The following is a 13,586-nucleotide window of genomic DNA, read 5'->3' as shown; positions in this document are numbered from 1 at the left end:
GGCAGCACCATCACGTGAGAGCGGGCCCGGCTGGACGCGGCTGCCGGGGGCGCGCCGGTGTCGGGGGTGGGGGGGCGGCCGGAGACGCATCCCCAGGCCCGACCTTTGCCCCACATCCCTTCCCCAAATTGGGGGCTGGACTGGGGGGGGGGGTTGGTTTGCAGGAGGCGGCGCTCGCTCGCTCTCGCTCCCCCCGGATTTTTTTCCCTGCGGTTGTTTGGGAAGGTGGAGCCTGGGGCCACCCCCGCGGGCAGGTGCCGGATGGCGGCGGGGACCCTCGCCCCCCGCCCTCCCGACTCCCTGCAGGAATTCCAGTACCCCCCCCAAAACAGCCCCCCGGCCGGGGGAGTGCCCCCGGCCACCGACCTGGTGCTGGGGGCCACGGCCGGGTGCTTGGCCTGCTTCCTCACCAACCCGCTGGAGGTGGTGAAGACGCGGCTGCAGCTGCAGGGCGAGCTGCAGCCCCCGGGCACGTACCCCCGGCCCTACCGCGGGGTGCTGCGGGCGGCCGTGGCCGTGTGCCGGGCGGACGGGCTGCGGGGGCTGCAGAAGGGGCTGGCGGCCGGGCTGCTCTACCAGGGGCTCATGAACGGCGTCCGCTTCTACTGCTATTCCCACGCCGAGGACGCCGGCTGGACCGGGTATCCCGGCGGGACCGTGGCCGCCGGGGCCGTGGCCGGGGCGGTGGGAGCCATCGTGGGCAGCCCCGCGTACCTGGTGAGTGCTGCTCCGCCTCAAAGGCCGTGGGGTGGGGGCGAGGGGGTGTTTTGGGGGCCCCCCCCAAAAGGTTCGGCATCTTGGCTGCATCCTAAAAACACTGGCTTAATGCACTCTCTCTTCTGCTGCTTTGCTTCATCCCCCCCCACTCCCCCCAAAATGTGGGGCTGCGCTGTGCATGCTCTTCCCCTGCTTTTGTGCATGCTCTTCCCCTCCTCTTCTCCCCCAAATCCCCCTCAGGAAACCAGCAGAGAACTCCCCCATAAGGAAATTATCCCAAAAATTGTGGGGGTTTCCCCCCCTCCCATTTTAGAAGGTTTCCCTGTTTTTTTGGGGTTGCAGAGCTCCAGCAGTGGGTGTTTGCAGGGTCCCTTTGCCCTGGGTGAGAGGGGTAAAAGGAACGGGATTCAAAGTCTGGAGTTACCACTTGGCTGCTCAGCTGTGTCCCCCGTGTCTGTTGGGGGGGCTGAAACTTCCCCTCAAAATCTGCCAAGAAGATGGGGGGACCACAGCCGGTCCCAGCGGGGGCACTGGAGGGTTTTGTCACCTGGCATTGTCCCCCCCAAGGTCAAGACCCACCTCCAAGCCCAGACACTGTCAGCCATGGCCGTGGGCCACCAGCACAACCATGAGGTGAGTGGGGACAGGGGTGGGGTGAGGGGACACAGAGGGTTTGGTGGCACCTTGTCCGTTCACGCTCCGGGCCCCAGCGGGGACGAAGCTATTTTGGTCAGCAGGAATTTAAAGCTGTTGTTTGGCTGCTTGGCCCCGTAATGATGCTATAAATAACAGTGTGAGAACAGAGGGGGTGTGACAGGCACGTGGGGCTGCGAGACCAAATCCGGAGAATCCAGACCCCCTGAGATCTCTCCAAAGCCAATAGTGGCTTCATGTCACCACCAGCAGGGGTGGGATATTTTGCCAGGGTGGGAAATTTTGGCCAGGTGGGATGCACCATTCCCATTTTTCCCATTTCCCCCAATTTCCTCTCTTCTCCAGAGCATCTCCGGCGCTTTCAAGAGCATCTACCAGCAGCACGGGGTGGTGGGGCTGTGGCGGGGGGTGACGGGCGCCGTGCCCCGCGTGGCCGTGGGCTCGGCCGTGCAGCTCGCCACCTTCGCCTCCGCCAAGGACTGGGTCTGCGAGCACCAGGTGAGCGGGACGTGTGCCGGATCCGGCCGCCACCGGCCCCCCGTGCTCCCTTTCATTGTTGGGAAGAGCTGATGCCGGCACTTCCCGCAGTGGTTCAGGAAGGGCAGCTGGGCGGCGGTGCTGGCGGGGGGCATGGTGAGTGGTGTGGCTGTGGCTGTGACAATGACACCTTTTGACGTGATCAGCACGCGTCTCTACAACCAGCCGGTGGACGCCGACGGCACGGTAAGGCCATTCTGGGTACGGCACAGGGGACACACGGCTTTGCCCAGGATTGCATCCGGCAGGGGTGCAGAGCTGGCTCCTCTCTCCCCAGGGCAAGCTCTACCGAGGTTTTTTGGATTGTATCCTGCAAATCTCCAGCAAAGAGGGGCTGCTGGGCTTGTACAAGGGCATCGGCGCCGTCTACCTCCGCCTTGGTCCCCACACTGTCCTCAGCCTCTTCTTTTGGGACAAGCTCAGGAACATGGTTCAGCACTAGCAGCCCCCAGGGCTGTAGGACAGACTCCTGCCACCACCACCGATGTTAATAAAGAGGTTTTTCTATTTTTGGTGTTGTCTTGGGGTCTTTGGGGTGGTGCAGATGGGGGGGCAGGACCTGAAATGCTGCGATGCCTCAGGGTGGAGAGGAGAATGGCAATGCTGTCGTGGGGGAGGTTAAAGGTGCTGGTGGTCCCTGAGCCCCTCCATGTGCATCACATCCCTCTTCTCCTAATTTTCACCTCCACGGGGCAGCTGGAGTTCACCTCATCCGGCCAGGGCTCCAGCTGCCCTGGCTTGCCCCAATAATGATTTACTAGCCGGGGGGGGCCACTCCCCGCCTCCACCCCGCGGACCTTGGAGCCGGGGCCTGGCTACACTGTGGCTCCTCTCCATCGAAAATGTTTTCCCTGGGGTCCTGGCTCCCGGCGTTTCCCGGGCTGGCGTGGGGCTGGGCACTGCTGGATGCACTCCTGCAAGGTGAGATCCCCGAGGGTGGCCTGGGGACAGCCCAGGGGACACCAGTGACCCACTGCTGCCTTTCCCCGCAGGGCTGGTGGGTGCCTGCGCTGTCTCGGTGCTCTGCAGCCTCCTGAAGGTTTATCTCTACATCCAGTGTGTGAAGTAAGCGCCAGCCCTTTGTCCCCTGGGGGCAGGTTGGTTTTGGGGATCTGACTTTGGGATCTGCTGTTGGGCCGTGGCTCTTGGCACCGAGGGGTTCAGGGCAGGGGCTGCACTCTGTGCAAAGCACAGAGGGGGATGTCACTAAGGCTTGTCACTCCATTTTGGGTGACATCCCCTTGGCTCAGCATTCCCCCCCTGCTGTCCCCAGCAACCCCGAGAGGCAGGCGGAGAAGGAGGCGATCGCGGCGCGGCGGCCGCTGCTGGAGCCGCTGCACGTGCTGGTGCTGACCGCTGTCCTGGCCCTGGTGGGCTCCCGCGTGGCCGCGCTGGTGGTGCTGGAGTTCTCCCTGCGCGCCGTCTCCACCATCCTCTCCCTTGGCAAGGTGAGATGGCATGGGGGAAACTGAGGCACGGTGGGATATGGTGTGGATGGAGCTGGGAAACTGGGGATTTGTTCAGCACCCACAGGAGATGGAGGGGCTGTGGGTGGAGGGGGCCATGTGTCCCTCTGCATCTCAGCCAGGTGTCCCCAGGTGGGCAAGAGGCCGATGGCCCCTGGCTGGTCCCGGTGTGGGCACAGTCTCAGGGCAGTGCTTGTCCCCTGTGCTGGCACTGCTGGGACACCTCCAGTTCTGGGACCTCCGTGGGAAGACATTGAGGGGCTGGAGCATGTCCAGAGGTGGAAACAGAGCTGGGAAGGGGCTGGAACACCAGGAGTGCCTGAGGGAGCTGGGAAAGGGGCTCAGCCTGGAGAAAAGGAGGCTCGGGGGGAACTTCTGGCTCTGCACAGCTCCCTGACAGGAGGGGACAGCCAGGGGGGTCAGGCTCTGCTCCCAGTGAACAGGGACAGGAGGAGAGGGAACGGCCTCAGGCTGAGCCAGGGGAGGTTTAGATTGGCTATTGGGAAAAATCCTTCATGGGAAGGGTGCTCAGGCACTGGCACAGGCTACCTAGGGCAGTGCTGGAGTCATCGACCCAGGAAGGGTTCAACAAGTGTTTGGATGAGGCACTTGGGGACATGAGTAGAGGTGAACACGGCAATGCTGGGGGAACGGTTGGGCTCATTGATCTCGGAGGTCTTTTCCAGCCTCACCGATTCCACGATTCCATGACCCCCCCCGCTGCTTTGCAGGGCGCCCACAGCAGCCAGCTCTACCTGCTGTGCCAGTACTCGCTGGGCTGCGGGGTGTCCTGCGGCCTCAGCTTCCTGCTGGAGGGGGCTCCGCACCGCAGCTGGAACCTGGCGCTGGCGGCGGGGCTGGCGGGGCTGCTGGCGCTGCACGCCCGGCGCCTGGCCCGGCACGTCTGCGCCCTGTACGAGCTGCACAGCCGGCAGCGCTACTGCGGCGTCTGCATCCTGCTGCTGGCCTCGGGGCACGGCATCCCGCGCCTGCTGCGCAACGCCCTGGCCCTCACCTTCGCCGTGGCCGACCTGGCCGCCGTGGAGCTCATCAACCGCGACTTCCTCTCCACGGGCGAGGCCGTGCGCTTCTGGACCCCGCTGACCATCTGCTACACCCTGCTGGTCGTCTACATGCAGGGTGGGTGGGGCTGGCCCACCACGGGGGGCTCTGAGGGGCGAGTGGGGTGTGCTGTGGGGGTATGTGGGATGTATTCGGGGTGTGTGGGGCCACTAGAGGCCACCTGGGGCTGCATAGGGGCAGATGGGGAGTGCGGGGTATATGGGGTGTACTGGGGGTATGCAGGGGGTACTTAGGGCGTCCTTAGGCTGTATAGGTGGTGTATATATAGTATGTGCTGGGGGTGTATAGGGCCCATATGGGGCATCCTGGGGGTCTGTAAGGGGGTATATGGTACATTCTGGGGTGTATAGGGGTATATGGGGCATCCTGGGGGTCTGTAGGGGGTGTGTGTATATATATCCTGGGTGTACATAGAGGGTATTGGGGGTACAGAGAGTACATGGGATGTCCTGGGGGTACCTGGGGCACCCTGGCACTGTATGAGAGGTACAAGGGATGTACTGGGGGTGTATAGGGGCTACATGGGCTATACATAAAGCCACCCCATGCTTGGTGTCCCCACTGTGGGGCTGCGGAGGTCCCAGCGTCCCCGCGGTGGCTCCCCAATGCCGTGTCCTCGCAGAGGAGTCCCGGCAGAGCACGGGCAGGGGGCCGGCGTTCCGGACCGTGGTGGTGCGGATGGGCGGCCTCTTCATCCTCCTCCTCACCGTGGGCCGATGGACCGACATCCTGCACATCTTCGTGTCTCTGCTGGGGGAGCTCTGGTGCCTGCTCCGCTCCGGCGTCCTGCTGGAGTCCTGCTGGAGGCAGGTGAGAGGGGGGACACCTCCCTGCCACGCGGGGTGAGGGCCGGCGGCACGCTGGGCCACGCTGAGAGGCCTTTCGGCTTCTCTCTTCCATCCCGCCCAGGATTTTGCCCAGCAGCCTCGCGTGGATAGTCTGTCGGGATCCGGATCGGAGGAGACGCCCCGATGAGCCGCGGGGTGGAACCGGACAGTGGAAACTCAGGGTGGATTCGCTGGGCACCCCAGAATCCCCCCCATCACAGATCTCCCATGGGGAATAAGGGAAAAAGGGCTCCTGGAAGGCGTCCAACCCCATCCCAAGGGATGGAGGAGGTTGGGGGGAAGGCTCATGTTGCCCCTGGTTTTTGGGGGGATCCCGTGAGGTTGCAGCACTGCTGGGGTTTGTTCTCTGGTCCCAGTGGGATTGCAGGATGCTGATGGATGTCCCATCGTTGCTGGCAGCTGGGCCACACTGTCAGGGGCATCCAGGGGATTATAAATCTCAGAAAATAAAGGTTTTTTTCCAGCAAAATCCATGGGCAGAGCAAGCTGGGGTCCCATTGTGCTGGAAAGGCACTTGGAATGGTGGTGGTGCAGATTTTTGAGGGAGGTGGGTAGAATTCCTTCTTGGGAAGGGAAACTGAGGCACTGAGTGGGCTGACCCTCTGGCTGGGAAGTGCCCCAGTGCCTCAGTTTCCCCCTGGCTGCACCTTGCTGTGCTGTGCCAGGGGACAACAGGCCCTGTGAAGGTGGGGTGCAGTGTGGGGAGGGGGGGTTCTGGCTGCCTGGGCATGGACCCCCCAATGCAGGGGGGAGCAGGAGGAGGTCTGGGGGTGTTCGGGGCACCGGGCGCTCTGTAGGGGTTTATGGGGCATGCTGGGGCTCTAGGAGGGCACATGGGTGTCCTGGGGGTACATAGAAGAAATATGGGGCATTTTGGGGATGGAGCTGCATGGGGGTAACTGGGGCTGTATTGGAGGATAGGGGTTATCCTGGGGGTATATGGAGATATTATGGCTGTATTGGGGTACACAGGCACCCCGGGGGTGTATGGGGGGCTCACAGGGCACCCTTTGGGGTTGGGTGCTCTGAGGGTGTGTGGAGCTCTCAGAGGGTCCGTGGGAAAACCTGGGAGGGGGTAATCCCAGAGCATATGGGGCACCCTGGGGTAGATGGGGCCCCCACGGAGCACTTTGGGGAGCGTGGGGCAGTCGGGAGGTGAACGGGACACCCTAAGGACACGTGTCCCCCTTTTCCTCCGCCTGGGGCTGTGGGGCAGGCAGGGGGGAGGAGGAAGAGAGGTGGAAGAGGAGGAGGAGGAGGGAGGAAGGGGCGGTGATGCCGGGCGGCTCTGCCTTCCCACTGCCCCCGCCGCGCCCGCGGAGCGCACGGAGGGACCCGCACCGGCTCCCCAGGTAGGGGACACGGACGGGGACAGGGTCACCCCCCGAGAGGCTGCAGAGCCACCTCCGGGCAGGCGACACCCCTCGCCCACCGGGCAGAGAACCTCGCCCGCAAGGTACGACCCCCAGGTAGGGAACAGGGGCCACCCTCAGGTAGGGACCGCCCCAGATGTGGGATTGGAACCCCCCCCAGGAGGGGTCAGGGGACACCCCAATATGGGACACGGGACCCCCCACGTGATGGGATAAGGACCGAAGTCATCCTTGGGTGAGACAAGGGGACCAAGAGCCACCCCCAAGGAGGGGACTGGGGACTCTCCCAGGGAGGGCATGGGGGCTCCCAGGCAGGGGGACACGGTGGGACCACTGCTCCACAGGGGACAGGGCACTGCCAGGTAGGGGACAGGAAGCGGTGGGGCTGCACGGTGGGACACAGGGGATGCCGGGGGGCTGCAAGGCCACCCCTAGGTGAGGGACAAGAGGACAGTGGGACCACTTGGGGTGAGGGAAGATGGGACACCAAGCGGTATGTACCCCCATCCCATCCCTTTTTCCTTGGGCGTCCTCGGAGCACCCTCTGAGAGGTCCCTGGGGCAGAGTTGAGGTGCAGCTCTAGAGGGCTGTGTCCCATGCCAGTTTTGGGGGTTGTGGGGATACCCCATAAGTAACCTTATTCCTATCAATCCCACCTGAACTTCCATCCCAGGAGATTTCAGGGAAACGAGGGGGGTTCCTTTCCAGTGTGGCCTCTGCCACCCCAAACCAGGATGGAGCTACATGGGGAGGGGAGACCCCATTAATGCACCCCTCGAGCTTCGACCAGCCTGATAGCCCTGGGCCGGGGGGATCATCTGGGGGGTGCCGCCACGGGGCCGCCGGGATCCCGTCAGCCCCGGCACAAAGAGGAATGCGATGAGCACATGGTTCCCATTAACCCCGGAGAAATTTTTTTTAGGCTGTTTTTTTATTTTTCTTTTTTTTCTTCTTCTTCTTTTTTTTTTTTTTTTTTTTTTTTTTTTTCATGATTCTTCTTTTCTTTTTCCCCCTAAGTTTTCCGCAGCTCTGCTGGGGAGGAGGAAAAGCGGCGGCTCCGGCGGGTGAGGAGCTGGGCGAAGGCCGGTATCGCCAGTAGCCGGCGGGGAGGGAGGGAAAGAGGGAGCGAAGTGCTCGGGGCTCTTTTTCTTCTTTAATCCCTTCCTCTTTAATCCCTTGAGTCAGAGGCTGAAGTCACCGGCAGGAACGTCGCGAAGCTTTTTGCCCACCTCGGGGAGTCTGTCTGCCCCTCAAAGGATGTGCTGACTCCTGTGAGTGGGATTTTGGGGGAGCAGAGCCGCATGAGACCGGGAACTCATCACACAGGTATTTTTCAAGCTGCCAATTCACCTCAGGGATGAATTCTGCTTCACCAACACAGCGCCCTGACTAAAGCCTCAGGGTTCCCCCCCTCAATCCATTCCATTTGGGAAGGGGAAGCTTCGCCCCAGCTGCTTTTCCCCTTGGGAAGTTGGATAAACAGCCCTTTTCCTTCCTGAGCAGGGTTTCTCGGGGTCGGGTGCGTCCTGCCTGTGCTGCCGGGTGCTGCTCAGGGGATGTGTCAGTGTCGGGGATGTGGTGATTCACAGCACCACACCTCAGTTTTCCCACCTGGAAAAGTAAAAAGGGGGATGTGCAGAGCTGGAAGTGATTGGCAGGGAATTGAGGGTAAGGAGGGAGGGAATGGGGATGTAGAAAGATTTCAAAAAAGGGGTTGCAAAAGCAAAATCCTATAGCTGCCCTGTTTTTTAAAAGGAAAGGTGGGTACTTCCTGCTGCCCATGGGGAGTTTAATCCCAGGTGGGTAGGAGCAATAAGAGGAAATACAGGAGATTCAAATGCTTATGAAAAGGTGCAATATGGCCACAGAGGTGTGAAAATGGGAGATATCAGCTGCTGCCTTGCCAGGACTCTGTACCCTGTGTCCTCCCAGGCATGAGACCATTTATTGCTGTGACGTGGGATGGGACGCTTGTTCCTTCTCCCTTTCCGGGAGGAGGGAGGCGGGTTGATACCGAAGGGCAGCACGGCTGCAGGAGCTGCCAGTGTGCCTGCGAGTTTTGCTCTCTTTCTTTCTTATTTTCCTTAGAATCAACCCCTGATCTGGCCTTTCCATGGCTTCAGCAATGTTGCCAGGGAAAGCAGAGAAGAGAATTGCTTCATCCATCTTCATCACCCTCGTGCCACCACAGAGGGACGTGGCTACCAAGGAGAAAACCCAACGGGAGCCACAGCCAGGTGATGCCAAGGTCCCCGGCACTCATCACCCCCAGATCCTGCTGTCACCCCCCACGTTGCCCTACGGAGGTGAGGGGTGTCCATGGGGGGCTGCGAGCGATGTGGAAGGATGGTGATGGGGCAGAGGAGGCTGTGGAGATGCTTTGCTAAAGGATGTGCATGCAGAAGGGGACGTGGGGGTATGTTTTGGGGAGTTATTCCCCAAATCCCTGCACACATCCTGGCATGGATCCGGCTCCTGGGGACGGGCTGTGTTTGCTCTCCATTGCTGGGTGCTTATCGGTGCTGTTTGTCCCCTCCTGCTTTGATGGCGTTTGCTTTTGGGGCAGGTCAGCGAGTGCTGCTGCAAAGCTGTTGGCGTGTTATTGTGACAGGGCGTTATTGTGATGGGGTGCTACTGGACATTATTGATCCCCTAAATCCCCCACATCTGTCTGCTGCTGCAGAAACCCACACGGCGGCCCCTGTACCTGCATCCCCACCAGTCCTGCCCCTCTCTGAAGTGCCCCAGCCCTTGTCTGTGGAGCCGCTGGGTCTGGCACTGCAGCAACTGGACCTTGCAGCACCTGCCACCCTCCAGGTGAGGATAACAAGAGTGCACCTCCCCCAGTGCCTCAGCTTCCTCACTAACATGGCTTTGCCCTTCCCCACTTGCCAGGCCCCTTCCACCATCCCTGCTGAATTGAAGCTGCCCACATTTTCCCAGGAGCACGCAGGCAAGAGGCAGTGGCAGGATGTGAATGGGCACCCGGGGAGGGACAACTCCAGAGGTAAGGGGAAACCCAGCTGTGCACAGTCTCATCCCCACTTAGGGAAACTGAGGTACGCAGCTCCCAACCACTCTCCCTGCTTCTTGCAGACATCTGTGCCTTCTGCCACAAAGCGCTGGCGCCCCGGGAGCCGACGGTGGAGGCAATGCGGAAGCAGTACCACCCTGACTGCTTCACCTGCCGTACATGCCACCGACTCCTGGCTGGGCAGCGCTACTTCCAGAGAGATGGGTGCCCCACGTGTGACACCTGCTTCCAGGTACCCATCCTCCTTCAGGGAAAACCAGCACACTCGGAACATCCCTTGGGGCGTGGGCTGGTGTCTCATGGCATGTGTTCCCTAAATTCCAGGCCACGCTGGAGAAATGTGCCAAGTGCCAGGGGCTGATCACAGAGCACATTGTCCGTGCCCTGGGCAAGGGCTACCACCCCAGCTGCTTCTCCTGCGCTGCCTGTGGCCGGGCCATGGGCACTGAGAGCTTTGCTGTGGACAAACAGGGTGATGTGTACTGCGTGCCCGACTACTACAGGTTGGCCATGGGGGAGTGTCTCCCACACTGGGAGCTGGGTTTGGCTCGTCCCCTCAAGCCCGCAGGGCTCACGCCGCTCCCGTTGGCTCCCATCAGGAAATACGCCGCAGTGTGCAGCGCCTGCGAGTGCCCCATTGTCCCCCACGAGGACAAAGACACCTACAAGATCGAGTGCCTGGGACGCAGCTTCCACGAGAGCTGCTACCGCTGTGAGGTACGGCCCTGGGGGTCCCCAAAGCCAAGGGGGTGGCACTGAGCCTTAGCTGAGCATGGACACAGGGATGGCAGCCCCCACGACTGGTTTTTAGCCCCCAGTTTATCTTATGAGTAATGGGGAGGGGTAAAATAAGTAAATTGGGTGGTGGTGATGTGTTTGGAGAACTTCAGCTTTGCATGCTTTTGATGTAGTTTGTCACTTTTTCAGAGTGCTGGAGGGTTTTGCAGGGAAAATAGGATGTAACACACACAGGGACCCCTAAAAGGTAGCTCCTTTTCCCCTCCTGCCCCCCAGAGCTGTAGGATGCCCCTGTCACCGGAGCTGACAGAGAATGGGTGCTACCCCCTGGATGACCACCTCCTCTGCAAGTCCTGCCACATCCACTGGCGCAACGAGTCGTCCTGCTGAGACCCTGCAGCTCATCAAGCTCTTCCAGTGCCAGGCACCAAAAAGGGAGTGCCCCCAGTGGGATGTACCCTGTGGCCAACCCTGGGTGCCTGCTGCACCCCCAGATTACTGCAGAACTGGGTTTTCATCACCAAAATGTCCCCAGGACCCTGACCCGGTGGGTTGGTGGGGTGGAGAACTGTGGATATGTCCTGGCACAGCTCTGCACTCATCATGAATATAAAATGCCCTGACAGAGCAGCAATGAGGAGTGGAGGTTTTATTCCTTATTTCTTTTTTTAAACTCCTTTTTCCAAAGGCCAGTTTGGTTTTCTTGGGTGGTGCTTCTTTCTTCTCAAGCTTCCTTGGGATTTCACTGAAATGTTTCTCTCTGTGGAGAGCGGGCACTGATTTAGTTACTTGCAGTTAAATAAAACCCCAAGTTTTTAAACTCTCATTCCTTTAATCCACCCTGCATTCCAAACCTATAAAATCCAAGTTTAAAAATAAGGGGAAAAAAGCCGGTTTTGGATTTTCTAGGCATGGCGAGAGTTGGTCCGTAACAGTTGATTTTAGGGTGTAGCGATATGGCAGATGCTGCTGTCACCCTGGGGAGAGCCGAGTGTTGTTTTTTGGGGTGGATATGGGATCTGGCGATGTTTTGTGGTATTGGTAAAAGGGGTTTTGGTGTGGTTTGGGGTTTTTTTTTTGCTGACTATCTATCCGGAGCCGGCAGAGGGCAGCCGGAGCACAGATTCCTCCATCAGGCAGTAAAACTCCAGCTAAAAGCATCCCGCAGGGCCGGAACGCTGGGAAAGACCGACAGCCCACTTTCTGCATATTATCCAAGATTATATCGCTCTGCCAGTGGAAGCTTTTTGATCTCCTCTCAGTCCAGGCCTCAAACCAGCAGAAATTAGACCATTTCTCGGCGTGCCCAACATCTGCACAACTGATGTTGCCGGTGCTTAGTGGTTTTGTTTGCGAGGGCGTTGCAAACCAGGCGGAGAAACTTTGTAACTTTCTTTTTGACCGAAAGTGTTTAAAAAGCCACAAATCAAGAGCAGAAAATAGCATGAGCATGTGAGATGATGTTTAATGATTTCCTGATGGAAAATGTGAGCTGTAAACAAAGAAAAAACCACCAGACCAGCAGCTCCTGGATCACATACAACAGCTCCGGCGTGTGCTGTGTTTATGAGTGAAGGGGTTAATGATGGTTAATTAATCACATCAATAACTATTTCCTGATGACTCTTCCCTGTCTACAAAGCTGATTACTTAGTTTTTTAATGAGCATCTCTGGGCCATCAATCAGATCATAACTTGCTTTAAACGTATTTATAAATAAGTTGTAGTCTGTCCCGGACACGTAAGTTGGTGGCTTTGGGTCCAGTTGGGTGGGAACTCCTTGTCCCATGCCAAGGAATTCCTGAGCTCCAAGTCAGCTCTCACTTTCCAAAGCTTCTTGCACTGTGAGGAAAATCTGGCACCAAAATAATGCTAAAAAAGTGAAAGGATGTGGCAGTGGCCAAAGGGAGCAGGAAAAAGAAGGCCCAGAGGGCAAAGGACTGTTTGCATTTTGTAATATGGATATTTTTCCACTCAAGGTTTTTGGGGAGGATGGAAGTGCAATGCTGAGCAGTGTTTTGGATGTGTTATTGCAAGTTGCACTACCCTTCCACAGAGGAATGGTGGGAAGGAGTTGGGTATTTCCCCCTTGGAGCCTTCCAGGATGGGCTGTTGGCACTGGGACTGCAGAATTTTTGGCCGGAGACAGGCAGGGAAATGCTTTTATTTACAGGCAGCCTTGGAGAAGGTCCTGGAAAGCAAGGAGAAAGGAAAGGCACCGCTGGAGAGTTTGGCAGCATGGTGAAGGGATGTGGCGTGGTCAGATTTGACGTGGTATTTCAGGAGCGGAGGGTGACAAGGGATGGGGATAAATGGACACAGGTAAGAGGACAAAAAGGCTGATTTAAGGCATCTTCCCGGATAAAGGGAGAAGCACTACCAGCTGAGGCTTGGGGAGCATTGCTTTGCCTGAAAAGCACAGCTCCGTGTTTTCCCTTGGGAGGAGCTCGAGGAATTCTGAGCCGAATGCAGGAGATCCTGCAGGGCTGAGGCCACAGGAGCTGGATCCTGTCCCACTGCCCCCACTGCCGAGCAAACCCAGGTCGGCTGCAGAGGCTCAGCCTGTCCTTGGGCTCCTCACCCCGTCACGAGCACTTCTGCAGGCACCCAGGTCTGCAGAAATAAACCAACCACGCATCCTGCCTTGAAAAATAACATTTGGGGGGGGCTGGGCTCCACAGCTTTGTGGAGCCCCCCCCGGACCACCCAGGTGTAAACCCCACTCCAAGTCCCTCCTCTTGTCCCTGTGGCAGCAGCAAAGGGCAGAGAGGATGGCAGCGCTCCGGATGGCTCCAGCCCTTCCCTTGGCTGCTGCAATACGCCTGTCAGCTCTTGCAATCCCTCTTGGCAGGCTGAGGAGAGCGGGAAGGACCTGGCTGCCTTCCAAGGAGCAGCAAATGCAAATATTTCCTCACTTCAGGCTGGGTGCGGCCCGCGGATAAAATTTCCTCGGGCTTTCCCAGAGAAGGCATCCGATCTCTCGCTCTGCTGCGAGGCCAACTTACTCCCAGGAATACAACCATGCGTCCCATAAAAAAAGCCTAAAGGTTATCTTTTTACAACTCAAAGGACTGCCTGGTTTTTAAAAAGAGGTTTTAAATTGAAGAAGGAGCTGCCAGGCACAGCTGTAGCGGTT

The 13,586-nt window shown here is 58.9% G+C and overlaps 3 protein-coding genes across 7 annotated transcripts; all 3 read left to right on the top strand.

Annotated features, from left to right (window-relative positions):
- The first annotated feature begins 27 nt into the window (after positions 1–27).
- On the top strand, positions 28–2,971 carry SLC25A34 (solute carrier family 25 member 34). 2 transcript variants are annotated; one of them, XR_008440484.1, is made up of 6 exons: positions 28–717; positions 1,285–1,350; positions 1,717–1,869; positions 1,960–2,094; positions 2,186–2,406; positions 2,901–2,971. XR_008440484.1 is itself a non-coding variant. In XM_053997789.1 (5 exons), the coding sequence occupies exons 1-5, from the start codon at positions 262–264 to the stop codon at positions 2,348–2,350; spliced, it is 975 nt and encodes a 324-aa protein (XP_053853764.1). In that variant the 5' UTR covers positions 28–261; the 3' UTR covers positions 2,351–2,432. The 2 variants fall into 2 exon arrangements, 1 of the variants encoding a protein (XP_053853764.1); XM_053997789.1 differs by lacking the exon at positions 2,901–2,971 and having other exon boundaries at positions 2,186–2,432.
- TMEM82 (transmembrane protein 82) lies at positions 2,532–6,022 on the top strand. Its single transcript, XM_053997788.1, has 6 exons — positions 2,532–2,829; positions 2,901–2,973; positions 3,182–3,356; positions 4,106–4,514; positions 5,080–5,267; positions 5,367–6,022. The coding sequence occupies exons 1-6, from the start codon at positions 2,751–2,753 to the stop codon at positions 5,430–5,432; spliced, it is 990 nt and encodes a 329-aa protein (XP_053853763.1). The 5' UTR covers positions 2,532–2,750; the 3' UTR covers positions 5,433–6,022.
- Positions 6,023–6,596: 574 nt separating this feature from the next.
- FBLIM1 (filamin binding LIM protein 1) lies at positions 6,597–11,256 on the top strand. 4 transcript variants are annotated; one of them, XM_053997783.1, is made up of 9 exons: positions 6,597–6,761; positions 7,696–7,742; positions 7,864–8,004; positions 8,767–8,984; positions 9,362–9,495; positions 9,574–9,685; positions 9,775–9,944; positions 10,037–10,429; positions 10,727–11,256. In XM_053997783.1, exons 4-9 carry the CDS (start codon positions 8,792–8,794, stop codon positions 10,838–10,840), a joined length of 1,116 nt encoding a protein of 371 aa, XP_053853758.1. In that variant the 5' UTR covers positions 6,597–6,761; positions 7,696–7,742; positions 7,864–8,004; positions 8,767–8,791; the 3' UTR covers positions 10,841–11,256. The 4 variants fall into 4 exon arrangements, with proteins under 4 accessions (XP_053853758.1, XP_053853762.1, XP_053853761.1 ...); XM_053997787.1 differs by lacking the exon at positions 6,597–6,761 and having other exon boundaries at positions 7,097–7,742; positions 8,767–8,915; positions 10,037–10,215; positions 10,312–10,429; XM_053997786.1 differs by lacking the exon at positions 6,597–6,761 and having other exon boundaries at positions 7,097–7,742; positions 9,622–9,685; positions 10,037–10,215; positions 10,312–10,429.
- The last annotated feature ends 2,330 nt before the right edge of the window (positions 11,257–13,586 follow it).

Source organism: Vidua macroura, chromosome 23, assembly GCF_024509145.1.
Source record: "Vidua macroura isolate BioBank_ID:100142 chromosome 23, ASM2450914v1, whole genome shotgun sequence".
Lineage (NCBI taxonomy): Eukaryota > Metazoa > Chordata > Aves > Passeriformes > Viduidae > Vidua > Vidua macroura.
The sequence above is the reverse complement of the archived record's forward strand: the minus strand, read 5'-3'. Positions and strand labels throughout refer to the sequence as shown.